General features: G+C 52.4%; 7 protein-coding genes across 7 annotated transcripts; 4 read left to right on the top strand and 3 right to left on the bottom strand.

Annotated features, from left to right (window-relative positions):
* Positions 1-619: 619 nt before the first annotated feature.
* On the bottom strand, positions 620-2,490 carry CC84DRAFT_1161256 (uncharacterized protein). The gene is made up of 4 exons (XM_018177687.1): positions 2,074-2,490; positions 1,848-2,024; positions 1,466-1,594; positions 620-1,361 (listed from the first exon to the last, which is right to left on the bottom strand). Exons 1-4 carry the CDS (start codon positions 2,288-2,290, stop codon positions 916-918), a joined length of 969 nt encoding a protein of 322 aa, XP_018040657.1. The 5' UTR covers positions 2,291-2,490; the 3' UTR covers positions 620-915.
* A 441-nt stretch (positions 2,491-2,931) lies between these two features.
* CC84DRAFT_1083975 (manganese and iron superoxide dismutase) lies at positions 2,932-3,909 on the top strand (the record flags this gene model as incomplete). The annotated part of the gene is made up of 4 exons (XM_018174031.1): positions 2,932-2,979; positions 3,040-3,102; positions 3,246-3,665; positions 3,787-3,909. 4 exons carry the CDS (start codon positions 2,932-2,934, stop codon positions 3,907-3,909), a joined length of 654 nt encoding a protein of 217 aa, XP_018040656.1.
* Positions 3,910-4,141: 232 nt separating this feature from the next.
* Positions 4,142-5,113, top strand: CC84DRAFT_1161255 (uncharacterized protein). Its single transcript, XM_018177686.1, has 2 exons — positions 4,142-4,435; positions 4,488-5,113. The coding sequence occupies exons 1-2, from the start codon at positions 4,209-4,211 to the stop codon at positions 4,699-4,701; spliced, it is 441 nt and encodes a 146-aa protein (XP_018040655.1). The 5' UTR covers positions 4,142-4,208; the 3' UTR covers positions 4,702-5,113.
* Positions 5,114-7,992: 2,879 nt separating this feature from the next.
* Positions 7,993-9,404, top strand: CC84DRAFT_1112441 (chitinase; the record flags this gene model as incomplete). Its single annotated transcript, XM_018175320.1, has 2 exons — positions 7,993-9,251; positions 9,303-9,404. Coding segments are annotated over exons 1-2 (1,326 nt in total), but the record flags the coding sequence as incomplete, so codon positions are not given.
* A 1,318-nt stretch (positions 9,405-10,722) lies between these two features.
* Positions 10,723-11,074, top strand: CC84DRAFT_1213631 (uncharacterized protein; the record flags this gene model as incomplete). The annotated part of the gene is made up of 2 exons (XM_018182554.1): positions 10,723-10,972; positions 11,019-11,074. 2 exons carry the CDS (start codon positions 10,723-10,725, stop codon positions 11,072-11,074), a joined length of 306 nt encoding a protein of 101 aa, XP_018040653.1.
* Positions 11,075-11,138: 64 nt separating this feature from the next.
* On the bottom strand, positions 11,139-12,935 carry CC84DRAFT_1161253 (uncharacterized protein). The gene is made up of 4 exons (XM_018177685.1): positions 12,630-12,935; positions 12,481-12,581; positions 11,893-12,427; positions 11,139-11,736 (listed from the first exon to the last, which is right to left on the bottom strand). The coding sequence occupies exons 1-4, from the start codon at positions 12,786-12,788 to the stop codon at positions 11,335-11,337; spliced, it is 1,197 nt and encodes a 398-aa protein (XP_018040652.1). The 5' UTR covers positions 12,789-12,935; the 3' UTR covers positions 11,139-11,334.
* Positions 12,936-13,528: 593 nt separating this feature from the next.
* CC84DRAFT_1213629 (uncharacterized protein) lies at positions 13,529-14,692 on the bottom strand (the record flags this gene model as incomplete). Its single annotated transcript, XM_018182553.1, has 1 exon — positions 13,529-14,692. The coding sequence occupies one exon, from the start codon at positions 14,690-14,692 to the stop codon at positions 13,529-13,531; it is 1,164 nt and encodes a 387-aa protein (XP_018040651.1).
* Between the last annotated feature and the right edge of the window lie 1,014 nt (positions 14,693-15,706).

The following is a 15,706-nucleotide window of genomic DNA, read 5'->3' as shown; positions in this document are numbered from 1 at the left end:
AAATCACTCCTTTAATCCCTGTTTCGGTGATGTTATACACGATTGGGCTTTCCATGTTCCATTTGGCAGAGTCCCACCATGTCGTACAGTCGCTTCCCTGGCTGCACGCAACGTCTGCGACGAAGGGGCATAACGCTTAACAATGTGTTACTTTCAGATAGTTAACGCAGAGGCAGTGCATACAAAACCCAGTACAGGGTGTTACCCTTCAGCTCAGCTTCTCTCACGGGACCTTCCACCGACCCACTCACTCGCGCGTTGCCTGGGACGTGCGCTCTTTCCTCCACAACCGCACAACCGCAAGCGAAAGGCACCTGGGCAACTTTCCGGGTACGTGTCCACCCAAACGCCGCCCTCATGTCTTCGCCTTTGTTCAACCCTTCCCGGTCAACACTGTGTTTCTGTTCTTCGAAAGAGCCCTCGCCACAAGATGGCCAGTGGTGCCCTGGATCCTAGCGCAGGAATTCTACCCGACCTGACTCTTGAAAGTATCGGTACAGACCTACCACGCCTTAGATGTTTACGAGACGCACTCTTCGACCTCGAACTCCGCTACAATCTTTGGACGGTAATTTAAGAAGCTTTGCAGGGTAGTTGATTCTCGTTGGGGGGGGGGGGGGGGGGGGAATAAACCATACTTCTAGAATCTCACTATGTGTCTGAGACCATGAAGGCCAACCTTACTCGGAGGACTGCCATAAGGGTGGTCTTTGCGTCTGTGCCCTCGACAAGCACCATGCTCCCAGGCCAAGAAAGATCCGAGTCGATCCCCGCACAGCCGACGCCTGGGCCTACACAGCCATTCAGGGCTGATAAGCAGATCTCACTCACGGATTTTGAATACACTGTCCGAACCTCGTTCGTAGCAGAACAGCTTATCTTACACGTTCCGTACACCCTGATCATACATTCCTCTCACACACGTCGCGACGTCTGCCTCCTAATCGCAGGCATCTGCACCCCCACATCCTTTTTCGCAGGAACAGCCTTCTTGCTCGCAATCCTCCTCGTTCTGTCTCCCCCTCCCTCTTTCCTGTCTCCTTTCGTCTCCGTCCTCGCCTTAATCCCCCTCGCAACCTCCTCCCACACCCCCGGCACCCCCGTCTTCATCGTGTACGCGACACCCTCCTTCACATAAAACTTGAACCGTCGCTCCTCGACAAATTCCCACGCTCGCTTGAACAGAGACTTCTCACGCTGGCGCTGCGCCCACGCCGCGCTCTTGGGCAGCTCGATGTTGGCGAAACGGAATTTGCGTGGTGGCAGGGCGCGCAGCTCGTGCGCATAGATGGTGGTGTGCTTGGGCATTGGGAAGATGCGGAGGGTTTGGAATGTGAGTTTTGTGGTGGCCGGGAGGTTGGCTGGGGAGGTTAGAGAATGTGGTCATTGTGAGGGAGGAGGAGAACAGTGAGGGGATATAGTTGCTAGGTTGGGCCTGTGTAATAGCGCTCAAGGGGTCACCTACCAGCGAAAGAGCGAAGGGCGGTCAGGGAGTGCCGCGCGTGAGGAGGGATGGGCCAGAGCTTGATGGAGGTTACGAATGGAGCGGTGATGAAGGAGAGAATTATAGAGGGAATCGTCGCAAGAGCCATGACTGTATATACTTAGCATGTGATCATGAAAATTAAAGGGTGACCGTAAGGGGTCCAAGGGATTGTTGATGACAGGCCCGACGAATTCGAACGAGGATAGAGCTGCAAGTAGGCAAGGAAGGCAGATTCAAGCTGTAGCGAGAGTTCCTCCAATTATTTGTTGCAGCACTGCTAGCCGCGAAGTCGCGAGTCCTCGAAGACCGCAGGGGATTCACAGGTGCACCGGGTGTGTCAAATAAAGAACACGTGACGTACCTCCGACTGTTTGGAATACACGAACGCTCTTATCGGGCTGGTTCTGGTTCAAGTACAGATGAGGCGCGAGCCACACAGTACATACGCCGAATTGGAACAATGCTATCGCCTTCCAAGTGCCAATGAAGGCCGTGCGGTTGGAGCCCGCTTCGTAGACGACAATCTGTTCAGCGTATTCTGCAACATCGTCAGCATCCTCCCAGATCCATTGAGATGACTCACATACTTTTGTCCTTTACATTCTGTGCGGCTGTAGATACTCTGCGCCGGGAGGCCTGCGTGATCTTGCGTAGCGCCGACAAGGGGGATCTTAGAGAAAAGTTACGGTGGCAGCTCTGGCAGATGGACGCAGCTAGCCGCGGCTGTTGGCGCGCCTGGCTGTACTGAGTCCATTGACGCGGTGCTTTGAAAGCTTGCGCGAATGGCTGGAAACGTGCATGCATCTCAATGGACCAATGGTCGTGATGTTAGAGAGCGTGAGTGAAGATGTTGACGCGGTGGCACGTGCGCACTAACCCACCTTCGTCCTAGCGGCACCAGCCTACTTCAGCGTAAGCGGAGCGACCGGCCACCCGGTGAACATGCGGAATACCTTTCGATTAGGATTTATAAGCAACAGCACGAGGAGATGGCCTTAAGGGTAGACGTCAATTTTAAAAGTCGAGCGAAATTTTGACTGCCAATACTGCCTCGGTACCACTTTCCTGCTGCAACCTGGCCCTAACACACGCGGAGTCCTCCCAGGAAACCACATCGCATCATCCAAAAGTGGAAAAGCTTTTGAGCCCCATTCTTATAACGAGGTCTTATACCTGCAAGAGCTTGCCGCATTACAAGTTTGAGACGTTCTCTAGTATCCTGCGGCATCCGAGCGCGATCGCGTCAGATTGAGGCAGTTTACTAGCCACTCGTATCCAAGCACCTTGCTGTCCAAGACCCCAACCCACCTTTCGGATATCGGTGCCAAAGCAGCAAGATGTTTGGTAATTGCGTGCTCTCGAATTTCCTCCCCTACCTGCTCCCCGCGCTTCTCCTACAGTCTCCCGTCTACGCCTCAGAACAGCAGCCATTTCAATTCGAAGCTATGTCTGCACCATCGTATACGTTACCACCTCTTCCGTACGCCTATGATGTCAGTCCATACTCTCATATGCGGATTTGAGGATGGCGGGGTAATGCTAATCCTGTGTAGGCGCTGGAGCCGCATATTTCCAAGCAGATCATGGAATTGCATCATGGCAAGCACCACCAAACTGTAAGCAAACCCTCCGACTGCAGTACTCGAGAAGACCGAACTTTATTCGTCCTATTTGTTACCTATCCTAGTGTAGCACGGTCTACTCCCGCCTTTTGACCTTGCGCTGGTGATGTTTTACCAGTCTAACATGTTTCGCTCAGTACATTACAAACCTCAACGCCGCATTGAAGACACAAGCTGAAGCTGTGCATACCTCCGATATCACCTCGCAGGTTGGCCTTCAAGCCGCTATCAAGTTCAACGCTGGCGGCCACATCAACCACTCGCTCTTCTGGCAGAACCTTGCCCCAGCCTCATCCGCTGAGGCTAAGACATCCGCCGCGCCGGAGTTGATCAAGCAGATTAACGCAATCTGGGGCGACGAACAAGCTTTCTATGATGCGTTTAAGACCACTCTGCTAGGCATCCAAGGCAGTGGCTGGGGATGGCTGGTCAAGGTCGAGACAGGCAAGGAGCAAAGGCTGACCATTGTGACCACGAAAGACCAGGATCCTGTGGTGGGGAAGGGTGAAGTACCAATCTTTGGTATTGACATGTGGGAGCATGCGTACTACTTGCAGGTACGTGTTAGTCCTCAGTCTGGGCATAACCGGTCAACGAACCACCCATATAGGGTAGCAGACTTTGATCGGGCTTGCGATCTGATGCTTCGCGCCCGAAAAATTGACTAATACGATGCAGTACCTGAACGGAAAACCGGCGTATGTAGAGAACATCTGGAAGGTGATCAATTGGAAGACTGCGGAGGAGCGTTTCTTGGGGACGCGTGCAGATGCCTTCAAGGTGCTGAGAGCATCTATTTGAGTAGTCAATGTAGCGGTGTTGCTCTGCAGCCAGGCTGGTGTTCGACAAAATGCAGTTCTACATCGCAGCATACTATACATAGTACTAGCGTTTGGCGCACGGACGGTGTACCATATAGGTGCTCAAACGTGCTCAAAGGACTCATAAGCACTCCCAGATTTCTCGTGGACATCTGCCGCTAAATTTATGATCAATGTTAAACCACACCGGATCTCTTTGCAAAGGTAACGATCCGACAGAGCCCTCAACGAACAATATACCTTTTGCTTAGTCATCTCGAATTGTACCACAAGAACAACATGTGTAACGGATCGTCGACACGAGTGAGCCAAGGCGGATCCATCGCAGTCCTTAGACCGTCAAGGGAAATACGAGAAGTATCACCAGTCCAACAGGACAGCGAAGTGCGGCTGCTGTTCTCGAACGGAAGCAGGACGCTCCTCGGCAGTGCTGGGACACATGTTGAGCTACAGGGATGGGACGCGACCAACAGCATATTCCAACGGAGATCGTGGGTGGTGATTCAGTCAGGCGCACCTCCAGCCTTCTAACTATCGACAATGAGCTAATTTGTGTAGTTCCGACGGTGATCTCAGTGCCGCTGAAACCCGCCCTGCCGTTCCTTTCTTTTCCTTCGATATCGGAAGCAGAGAGTCGTGTACTATGGAGTTGCCGGAGACGCTCAACCTGGGCGTTGGTGATACTGGGATCATCGGGCGGAGAGTCTCTGTGATGACGGGGTCAACAAGAGGGCCTCTGATCGTAGCAGAGGGCATCATTGGTTGGAATTGAGGAATGGTAGCGGGATTTCGTTTTGCAATTTCAGTTGCTTGGAGTTTGGTGGATCAGGCGATTTGATTTCCTCGTGGGAATTGAAGCCGTGGCGTTCGATCAGTTGTAACCGCGCTAATTTCAAAGCTCGCTTTCATGCATCACAGTTCTCGTTCATCGACGCTTGACTTGACTGGTGTGTGTGTGTGCGTGTATGCGTGTGTGTTCTTGCTGAGCTCAACACAATGATAGAACATCAGTTCCAGTACTGCATCGCTTCTTGTGGAAAAATTCAGGTACTCAAACTGTCGTCCAGCCGATGTCGCAAGACCACGCCTTGCACGACTTGCCATGTGGCGAAAGCACCCAATTAAATGCTATAGCGTGCATCGCCTTGAGGGGTAGTTCTCCAGGGAAAGACGTATCGCGTGATGGCATGCCTGCGACGATGCTGCATGAAGAACGATCATGTCGTGCTACGTGGGATCCCCTAGCGCACGGACCGGGCCTCCACTCTTCGCGACCTCAACACTCTACTCCCAACACGACGAACCTCGCCATCGCGCTCTTGGATCCAGCTGGTGCCTCTACCGCCGGAATGGACCGCGCAAAACATGCGAAAGACGCACCGCACATCAGATGGGGAACTAGGCGGGGGCATCAGAGTTGAAAAGCTCGCGCTCACCAGCCTATGCACCGCCTCTATAGTGACTGCGTGGTACGTAGACGGAGGCTGCTAACACGGACAGTTAGGGACGGCGATCGAGCAGCAGCAGGTCTTGTTTCTTCGTCCCCTCCCGAAGTACGCGCCGAAGCTCCCGCAGAAAACGCCCGAGTTGCAACCACACTCTTCGTATCTCCTCGGGCAGCCTGCCGTTGGTGACATCGATACTACCTCTGTGGTTCTAATGCGATATCGCAGTACGACTGTCCCTTTTGCCTACTTCTCGGTCGAGAATGCCGTGCCGCGCCTACTGCATGCGTATCGCCCTTATCACACGACCCATCTGGCTCTAAGATGCGAGAGCGAGAGGCGCTTGCCAGCCTGATGCTACCCAAGGATAGCTGAAGGAAGAGCAACACTGCCGGAAGAGGGTCGCACCGCGTGGAAATGAGGGCTCATACCCCACAAACTCTGTGGACAAAGAGACGGGACGACTGCTCGATACAGTATCATGGCTGTGGGGTAACAAGCGGGCGAGGCGCCAAAGCTCGCGCCAAAGTCTCAGACGACAGGCAATCGTTGCGCAAGCTCCACGGAGCTAAAAGCATCTGCCGGGAGATTGACCAGGTTAGCTCTCGGGCGTACCTGACAGCGAACTGATCCTATCGGGAAGTAGATGCAGTCCAGGTAGATCACGCACAAGGGGACCACCCCTGGACCACCGAGGCAGAACTTGTGGTGCCTAGCACAGCCTGACCTTCGCTTTGCGCCATGTCCAAGCATCCGTCTGCCAGCATATCCCCGTCTTGGTCAGGCAACTCTTTGCGCTCCTATCAGCATTCCACCTGCGCTTTAACCTAGCACGCAGAGGGTGAATCTACGACTGCTTTATCACGTCGCGATGCATCTGGGGCTTGAATGGGATTGACTGGATCAAACATGCCCAATGAGAAGCTTTGCCGGTGTCCTTCCTCTTTCGTCAACAGCTTGTCTTCCGGTATTCGCTTAGCGCCTTCCCATCTCCGCGCTTCGCCCTCTACTTCTTGTGTCTTCTCCCCTTCGCATTGCATATTTGGAAACTCGTTCAGTCAGATTCCTAATCGCTCTCGCGTTAATCTCGGATAGCCTGCTATCTGCCGACTTCCCGCTTTCCGGTCAGGCGTTTTCCGAGCATGACAGCTTCACATGCTGTTTGAATAAGGGTCATGTGGTTCACCCTAGTTGGAGATTACGTGGGGTCTGAAGGATCCCGCCAGATCTCCCCAGGGTCTTTGTAGGCAGTTTTGTGCTGTCCACTCTGTGCGTTGCAATATAGCTACCCTGGCTTATGTAGTATCACAAGCCCTTGGAGATGTGGTAGCGTGGCTTTCTCAGCTTCACCCACCATGTTCTGTTACATCCCACTCCTTATCTGTCCCTCGCGCTCCGGCGAGCCGTTGGCCGGATCATGACTGATACGCAATCGGTCAACCTTCTACGCGCTGCTTTCCAAGGGACAATGTAGATCATTGCTCATACATGACATGGAGGCATGCGCCTTCGGCGATGCGCCGAACGACGAAGCATGGGCCCAGGTACTCTTTTGTAAGGGTACGTGTCCCTACCGTGATCGCCACACCAGCACCGTCCTTAGCCCGGGGAGATGATGCTGGGCCAGACCGTCTGACCTGGTCAGAATCGTCCACCACCAGAGAAGCTGCTCAACTACCGTTCACCTCGACCACATGTCCGGATATTCAACGACGGTGAGAGTTATCCATAATAGATCAGCGACGTCCCAGGTCACTCGACAAGATGCTTTCTTATCGCCCTACAGCTGAGCGCATATCAACACATCTAGGTGAAGTCGCACAAATGCGGCTACTATCTGGGTAGTGCATCTTTCTGTATGTACAGTCTACTACTGGTTCGCTTCGTGGAGTTCCCTTTTACCCGCACCATTCCAGATCGATCCCTTTTTCCAGGGCTCGCGAACGGGTCGGCTATCATTGCATCTACGGATGTGGACCCCTGTGAGTCCTGCAAGTCAAGTCTCGCACTCTTCTGCCCACACGACTTCATGTCAGGCTCACCCCTTGATGCAGCCGTCAGACTGAAAGGTTCCATCTGCTTAGCAATGTGCTATCATGACCCTTGTCCAGTTGTCGCGCGGGTCTATCACGATGCAATGGCATCTGCAGTTCTTCCGCAGACTTCGCCGTTAGTACAGATTATTGGCCATCTACATAGAGAGAAACCATGAGTGGCTCGAGTTGAGGGTCGCTCGTCCAGGGACAGGGGCATATGGACTAGGTCATTTGCATGTATCTTTACCGGGTAAGCGCCCGGAACGCGGCTTTAAGAATGCCATGGCAGAGTATGGACAGCTTCCGAGGCGCAAACTTTCCGCTCGGACTACCTGTTTGCGTATTCTTCACTCGCAGTTGCTCTCTTTGGCTACCTGCATTACTACCTACCGTTGCATCGTGCATGTTTGGCCCCATCTATCATACGCTGACGATCTTGGCTTCGACAGTCTGTACAAGCCAGTGGAGAGAGGTAGCATTCACGGGTTGTCCTCCACGAGACCTACGCGTACGCTCTGTCTATAAAGAGGTCACATACCACCACACTTCAGAGATCAGTTCCCAACGCCCCCTCGCCCACCAGACCAACTTCACTGAGCATCCTCAGTTACTCAATCATGAAGCTCCGTACTCTTGTATCTCTTCTCCCATTGTTGGGTCTTTCCGATGCGCTCGCCTTGCCTCAGTCGCCTAAGAACGGAACCGATCTTTATGTTTCGTTCCAGGAACCGGAGGAGTCTGGTCAGCTTGTGAATCGAGCAGCGTCCGGCTACAGGAATGTTGCATACTTTGTCAATTGGGCAATATACGGACGAAACTACAACCCGCAAAACCTCCCAGCAAACCAACTCACTCACGTGCTCTACTCTTTTGCCAATGTCCGACCCGAGACAGGCGAGGTGTACCTCAGCGACACTTGGTCTGACACAGACAAGCACTACGACACCGATTCGTGGAACGATGTGGGAACTAACGTCTATGGTTGTGTGAAACAATTGTTCCTCCTCAAAAAGGCCAACCGCAAGCTTAAGGTGCTGCTGTCCATAGGTGGATGGACCTACTCATCCAACTTCGCACAGCCTGCCAGCACTGCCGCAGGCAGAAGTAAGTTCGCGAGCAGTGCCGTGCAGCTCGTCAAAGACCTCGGCTTCGACGGTCTCGACATTGACTGGGAGTACCCCTCTGATGCCACACAAGCTGCCAACATGGTCGCTCTCCTCGCTGAGGTCCGTTCGCAACTCAACGCCTACGCTACCCAGTACGCCAACGGCGCGCACATGCTTCTCACTGTTGCTTCACCCGCCGGCCCGGCCAACTATCAGAAGATGGACCTCGCGGGCATGGACAAGTACCTTGACTTCTGGAACTTGATGGCTTACGACTACGCCGGCTCTTGGGATACTACTTCCGGCCACCAGGCTAACTTCTACCCTTCAACAAGCAACCCTACCAGCACACCCTTCAACACCAAGCAAGCTATCGACTACTACACCTCTCACGGTGTTGCCGCATCCAAGATCACGCTCGGCATGCCGTTGTATGGTCGTGCATTCCAGAACACCGATGGCCCCGGCAAGCCCTACTCTGGTATCGGCCCCGGCACCTGGGAGGCTGGTGTGTACGATTACAAGGCACTTCCGCAGGCCGGCGCCTCCGTCGTCAATGATGCCAGCCTGGTAGCCAGCTACAGTTACGACTCTTCTTCGCGGACGATGATCTCGTACGATACACCGGCGATCATCCAGCAGAAGACTGGTCTCATCAAGTCTCTGGGTCTCGGCGGTGGTATGTGGTGGGAGAGCAGCTCGGACAAAACGGGCTCCGATTCATTGATCTCGACTGTAAGTTTGTCTCCCGTCGATAAGACGCGAGTTTGGGCTAACGAATAACAGTACGTCAACTCCGTCGGCGGTGTCAGCGCCCTCGATCAGAGCGCCAACGTCCTCACCTACTCGGGCTCCAAGTACGATAACCTCCGGTCCGGCTTTCCCAACAATTAGAGTTCTTCCAGGCTCGAGGAGTTGACCTTTAGCTCCATCGCATCTTGCGGTTTCGTTTGTCAGTATCTTGGGACTTCAGCATCCCGCATTTTTCACGGCCACTGTTCTGTGCTTCACGGCCGTTTCATGTCAACTTCTTTTTGCTTCGCTTCTTGTCGATACTTGACGAGGGTCCAGGGGCAGCAGTACCTTTGGAGGCTTGAGGTTTTCCATTCTTGTATCTACATTCGCTGCGCGGTACATCCTTTTCCTTAAGGGAGCATGCATGGAAATAGGAGGGGCTGGGAGATGGAAACCGGTGAGTGGATTACACTGAAGCACTCGCTATCACACTTCCCTAATGCATATTGATGACTGTTACGTTTGCCTTCTGCCGTGCACCTCTTGTGCGTGATTCGCTGTCGACATCTCGGAACACCCTCACACGGATTTGCGGCTGTGCTTAGGGTGCGACCCGTGGGGCCTTAATGCCGCTGCGCCGCGCTTGAAGATACTTGCGATACAGTCCAAGCGAGAGTTGGTCATGGCACATACAGCAGTGAGAGCGCGAGGATACCGATAGGTGAGTATGGGTGTGCGCCTGATCGAGGTTGTGTTGCATTAGCTTGCGTTTGCATGCACTAGTTTGCTTTAGCGCACATCGTCATGTGTGGGACAATGTCACTAGTTCGACTTTGAAGATTGGGCACAGTGCCTGACATAATTATAGGTCTGTAGCGCACTTAATCTTGCAACGACTCGCTTTATTATATGTCTATGGAACCTAGTACTCGCATTCATCATAAAGTACTGACACCCCTAGATAGGAGCTTCCTTCAACGTTCACGGTCCGTAATATTGAAACGAAGAAAGAATACATTTCAGGGACACATGGAAAGAGATTTTGAATTTGCACGTACACAGTAGTGTTGCGCAATTACTTTACCAAAAAGCAAACAGCGAAGAAGATGACAACCCGACGCGAACTGGTGACTTCCCTTTGAAACGTACTCTGGTATAAATGCCTGAAATGATCTGGCCATATTATATGGCACATCTTATGGGTCACTACTTGCGCCTGTACTGGTTGTTCAAGTAGCACTGTGAGACATTGAGACCGAATTGTACGCTGTCACCGAACGAGCGCACGACGGTGATATCGGCGCAGCCATCTATGTACAACTTCATTCCCGTTGACGCGTTTCATCACAGGAGTACTTTGAAATAGCGGTCACAATATACACCGATCGCAAGATATATAGATCACTGATTCTTTGAGACTCGTCTTCCTGTTCACTCCGCGCCGATCCTCTCCGACCTGAACCCCGTCGCTATGCCCTCCACCAAAGTTACTCTCCTGATGCTTGCCGCAATCGTCGCAGGTGCTGATCCATTTATGGTCACCAGCACCACTATTTTGCCCGCTTCTGTGGTCTCTTCCGATGCTGCCATCGTTCAAGCCCCGGCCTCTTCGAATACTTCATCCGTCCAGCCGACGACGGCTCCCTCAGCCAGTTCTGGAGCGACGTCGTCACAGAGTGCTACTATATCTGGTACTAAGGGCGCTGCAGCGCCTTCTAATGGTACGTTCACGATCCTAGGTCTGGTAGGACCTTCTAATGATTGCAGTCCCATTCGGCGCCGTCTTTGGTCTAGGCCTACCAGTCGTGCTCGGGATGCTCTGAGCTTATCGCATGAATAACAATAGAGGAGATAGGTCTATGTACCATGGCTGAGTTGGGGCGGTTGTAAGATTAAATAAAGTACATGTGTCATTTATCGGAGCTTCCATACATTCCTGTAGTCTGGACTGCATGGCCACTGTGAAGTCAAGACTATTGATTTCATCTCTCCGATCTGATCTCACGAATCTCCTGCAATGCACCAGCTCCATCACCATCCACTATAACGATGAGAAATTGCTGCGCAACTGCCTGCCAACACCTCAGGACCAGGAGCCCCAATTGCCTTTCCGTGCACCTCTCAAGTCATCAACATTGAGCAGGCCTATATTTTCCCGAACTAGCAATGCCCATATTTCATCTCTCAGTCCTCGAGGCCATCGAGGCGTCCCCCAATATCGAGGTACCAACCCTCTCTGCTGTGCGCTTTGGGTGTGTTTGCGTATTAACAGTACCTGTTCATCGTTGACCTTGCCGCGGAAGACCGACCCAATAGCATCGTGGAAATTCGCAGATGCGAGGTGAGAGTTGGACACGTTGTACCGAAATCTTGTTCCATCGTCAAACGGATGGTCTAGCTCGGCAAGCGGGGCATCGAGGAAGATATCTCGTACTTGGTTGTGTGAGGCAACAAGATCGAAGTCCGCCGCACCCGATGCGACAACCTACAAGCGCGGTACACGGTCAGTAAATTCCTCAAAACACAAAAAGATATCATGAGGCAGGATTGGTCGATCAAGCTTCAGCTCGTGACTGAGGTCTGACATCTTCAGAGAATCACTGTAGCTGGAACAACCACCTTGTATCCCAGTGGAACATACCGTAAGTGGGCGCTCAACACGATGTGTTCCGTTCCAATTGGTGAGCCAACCTCTCTCCCGCAACGGCTGCAGCTGCTCATATAATGCCGACCATGTCTCGTTCCCTGCAGTCTTGAAGTCCACCACTAGCGTCAAGCTCTGATGTGGAGCATTGTAAAAGACCCCCTTTGGATCTGCGGCTCTCCAATGTGTTGGATTCATCTCGTCCAAAAGATCCACAAGACGATTGATGTACATGCTTTTGAGGGTTCTACCTGGGTGTAGGGCGCTCTCTGTGTGGCCAACATAAAGCTCGTTGTTGCGATAGAAAACATCTGCTTCGACACTGATACAGCCCGAGCCTAAGGCCGCGAAGAGCGGAGTCCTTCTCCAGTAGTCATTGTGTGAGTGACACGGGATAGGAAGGACGTTCCCGAAGAATTCAATTGGGTACTTTGCAGGATTGTGCGCGGAGGAAGGACCTTCATCCCAGAATCGCGCGAAGAACGTATCGAATGGGTCCGTCGCCTTCCAACGGAAGAACGCGATTGTGATGCTGCATCAAGCCATTTGTTAATTTTTACGCGGAGTCTTGTTGGGTGGACTCACGTAGAGATAAAGATACCAAAGAAGATCAAGGTGGTGGCATATAACAGGTTGGCAATTCTCTTGGGGAATACTGCCGCACTCGGGTGGAAGATCTGTTTGGCCTACGATCGTTAGCCGATAGTCAGTTGAAACTAGACAAATTGGAGTACTTCGTGCTTCAATTTCTCCCAAATGCCTCTGAAGCAAGCCGGGGTCTTGTACGCTCGAGCGTCTGAATATGAAACGAGCAATCCATGATCTTCTCCATAATCCAACGTTGGTGAAATTGGCTCCTCTCTCAGGCTCTCAAGCTCGATCATGTGCGACATCCCGCAGAAGACCTGGGCTTTTGGATTGCAGTGCCACGTGCGGCATAAATAAACACTATGTACAAGTGGAGCACAGGATGATAACAGACTCAAGCTTCAAGGTGGCGAGCTAGGAAGGCTTGACGCGTCATCGTGGCAGTCCATTCGTCGTACCAGCCACACCGGAATGAGGGGAAAGGACGGTGTGGCGTTCTTCCATTCTAGCGTCCGTGGATTTACCCCCACAGCTGGGCCGCGGCTCCTGGTTCCAATCTGCGTCATTTACTTGGGACTATTAAGCGGCAGCTTAATTAGTCAGAAACGAGCGCATATTCCATAATGATGTAAATTTGCACTTTGCCCCGCGACTTGAAATCGAGCCCCTGGACCAAGCACAAGATACGATAGGGAAATGCAAGGGCAAGTACCAAGGCTGCTCAGAATTGCTTCTTTACGTCGCTCTCGTCTCCCTGTGCAACCACTCTTCAGGCTTCTGATGCAAGTCTTTGATCTTGTACGTGTTCTCGGTCAGTTTGACCGAGTAGAGAACGGCTGCAGTGAGCCTGTCAACATGAGCTTAGGTTTCAACGAATTGAACAGTGTTGCGACAGAGACACTTATTGACAACTATATATATTTTCTAGCTCCATTAAAAACTCTTCCGAAACGTGAAAACAAAACTTTCAACATGCCACCAGCATACAATCTGCACAGGATGTTTATGTGAATGGGTGATCGATCGTAGAGACGGCGAACAGTGCTCAGGCAGGATGTAGGGCTCCGTCACTCCATTTCTTATTCGGGTCGTCCTTGTCATAGTGGGATCCAGTGTTGAAACTGCCGTCGTGCCACGATTGTGGTTTCCCATGCTGTGATTCTTGTGCGGGTGCAGCATGATGTGCATTATAGCCATGGTTCGATGTTGAATCTGAATCACCTGTCGATGGCTCGACGCGCAGATTTTGCGAGGCCGTTGATTCGGGTTGCGGAACTCTTGAACCAGTGTCGTAACCATCTGCTCGAGTATCGCTTACAGATGGGGGTGTAGGTTTTGGCGTGGAGACCGGCCTCCAGTTGCAGGTTCCATCTTCTTCGTCCCAGCTAACAACATCTTCATTGACCCATTCCCAGTCAACCCCTTCTCCTGAACTATCTTCATCGTCTGTCCACCACCAGTCGCAGCCGCATTCGCACTGGTCTTCTTCTCCGTCATCTTGTTCGTTTCCAACTTCAGCTTCATATCCATCGCCATGCTCGTTAGCAACCCCAACCTGATAATCATCACCGGATTCGTCTCCATCGCCATGTACATGAACATACTCATCATTTATCTCCCAGTCATTTCGCGCATCTTCATCCCCCTCGTCGTCATACTCGTAATCACTCACGTCATCCCCATCGTCCCAGTACTGATGGTCGTTGTCATCCGGAAGCCCATCACCTCCTTCACCTGGGCCATTCCAGTCCCACCATGGGAGAGATGCTATCGGCGTGTATACTGGCCCGTCGGATACCCCTAGCCGTCCCGTCATGCCACCTCCAGGACTGCGCCCTGATGGCGTTACGAACGGACGCCTGGTAGTGCTTGGCAGCAATTGGATAGGTAACCGTGTATTGATCCCCGCGATGCTTGCAACCAAAGGTACATCTAGAGTTGGGAGACCATCGCCCATGATCGTTGAAGACTGAGGTATAACGCGAGTGACAGGTCTCACGCGTTGAGTACTGGCGGCCGCGCCACTGAAGATATTGAGGCCAGTAATACCGGATGGGGCAACGAGGAACGCTTGTGATGCTGTGAATGACTTCGCAGGTTGCAGAGACTCTGTCATCGTCTCACCTGCGTCGGCGATATTGATGCCAAGTATATCGAACAGGGCTGCGACGGATGGTGACGGTGCTGATATAGTTGAGCGAAAGGACATGGTGCGCGAAAAGAATAATGACTCGACAGGAGTACCCGATGGAGTTAGCTGAACCGTTGCAATTGGCGTGACTGGTGTGTGCAGCCTCGTCTCGACAGCATTCATCACGATGACTGAAGTCGAGGCTCTGTTCTGTGCAGGTTCTGGTATCAGCGGTGGGATCAAGCTAATGATTCCTGTCGACTTGGGTTGTGAGAATTGATCGGCTCTCGATATCGTCACAGAGCCACACAAGCCGTATTGTGGGTTACATCCACGGCTACAGTGGAGTTCATCATTACCGCACATGCCTCCAGCTCCGCAACAACTTCCGAAGGCACTGCCCTCACAGGTATAACCAAATGGGATTCCACACAAGCCATTCGGAGAAACACGTTTAGTATCTGTTGGAAATGGCAAATTAGGAGAAGGCGTTGAGGGGAGGACGATTCCTGGATTGCTCGTAAAGACTCCGTTGAGGCTGCTGGAAGTAGATGGAACACCTGATGATAGAGATCTTAGGGATAATAAGGCTTCCAAGATGTTGAGATTTTGCAGGGATACCACCGTGGTAACCCCCTCGGTCGGCTGTGACCTAAGAGATGCATCTATTGGTGTGCTCACCACTACTGCTTGCGTTGTCGAGTATGAAGCAGGCGAACCCGCCACGCCAATAGGTTCGATTGGGCCTAATGCAGCACTTGCCGCCTGTGGTATGGGTTGTGGTAAACCATCGGGCGCCCCCTTCGCCATTACACATAACCCACCACCAGCCTTGGATGGACCGATTGTGTTCTTTAAATTGCATGTGGCCGAAAGAGGGTTGTAGACAACAGCCGCACATAGCGATGTTGCGGTACAGCGTTGGAGGCATTGAGCGAACGTGACAAGTAGGGCTGTTCGGAGATCACCATACTGAAGGTTGATATCGCATTGAGCTCGATAGGATGTAGAGCTGTCGATGTAAGTTTGGCCTGCCGTGACTCCACAGCAACTCTCGGGCGTATATGGCAGAAATGCATTGCTCACAGATCC

Source organism: Paraphaeosphaeria sporulosa, assembly GCF_001642045.1.
Source record: "Paraphaeosphaeria sporulosa strain AP3s5-JAC2a unplaced genomic scaffold CC84scaffold_2, whole genome shotgun sequence".
Taxonomy (NCBI): Eukaryota; Fungi; Ascomycota; class Dothideomycetes; order Pleosporales; family Didymosphaeriaceae; genus Paraphaeosphaeria; species Paraphaeosphaeria sporulosa.
Note: the sequence above shows the minus strand (reverse complement) of the source record. Positions and strands in the feature narration are given on the sequence as shown.

Excerpts from the sequence above, each read along its gene's own strand:
- CC84DRAFT_1161256 (XM_018177687.1), bottom strand. The coding sequence starts at position 2,290 with ATGCATGCACGTTTCCAGCCATTCGCGCAAGCTTTCAAAGCACCGCGT. Across the intron at positions 2,025-2,073 it reads ACAGAATGTAAAGGACAAAA|AATACGCTGAACAGATTGTC; the intron begins GTATGTGAGTCA and ends ACGATGTTGCAG. Across the intron at positions 1,595-1,847 it reads TGTATTCCAAACAGTCGGAG|TCATGGCTCTTGCGACGATT; the intron begins GTACGTCACGTG and ends AAGTATATACAG.
- CC84DRAFT_1161255 (XM_018177686.1), top strand. The coding sequence starts at position 4,209 with ATGTGTAACGGATCGTCGACACGAGTGAGCCAAGGCGGATCCATCGCA. Across the intron at positions 4,436-4,487 it reads AGATCGTGGGTGGTGATTCA|TTCCGACGGTGATCTCAGTG; the intron begins GTCAGGCGCACC and ends TAATTTGTGTAG.
- CC84DRAFT_1161253 (XM_018177685.1), bottom strand. The coding sequence starts at position 12,788 with ATGTCGCACATGATCGAGCTTGAGAGCCTGAGAGAGGAGCCAATTTCA. Across the intron at positions 12,428-12,480 it reads TTTGGTATCTTTATCTCTAC|CATCACAATCGCGTTCTTCC; the intron begins GTGAGTCCACCC and ends GGCTTGATGCAG. Across the intron at positions 11,737-11,892 it reads GTGTTGAGCGCCCACTTACG|GTTGTCGCATCGGGTGCGGC; the intron begins GTATGTTCCACT and ends CCGCGCTTGTAG.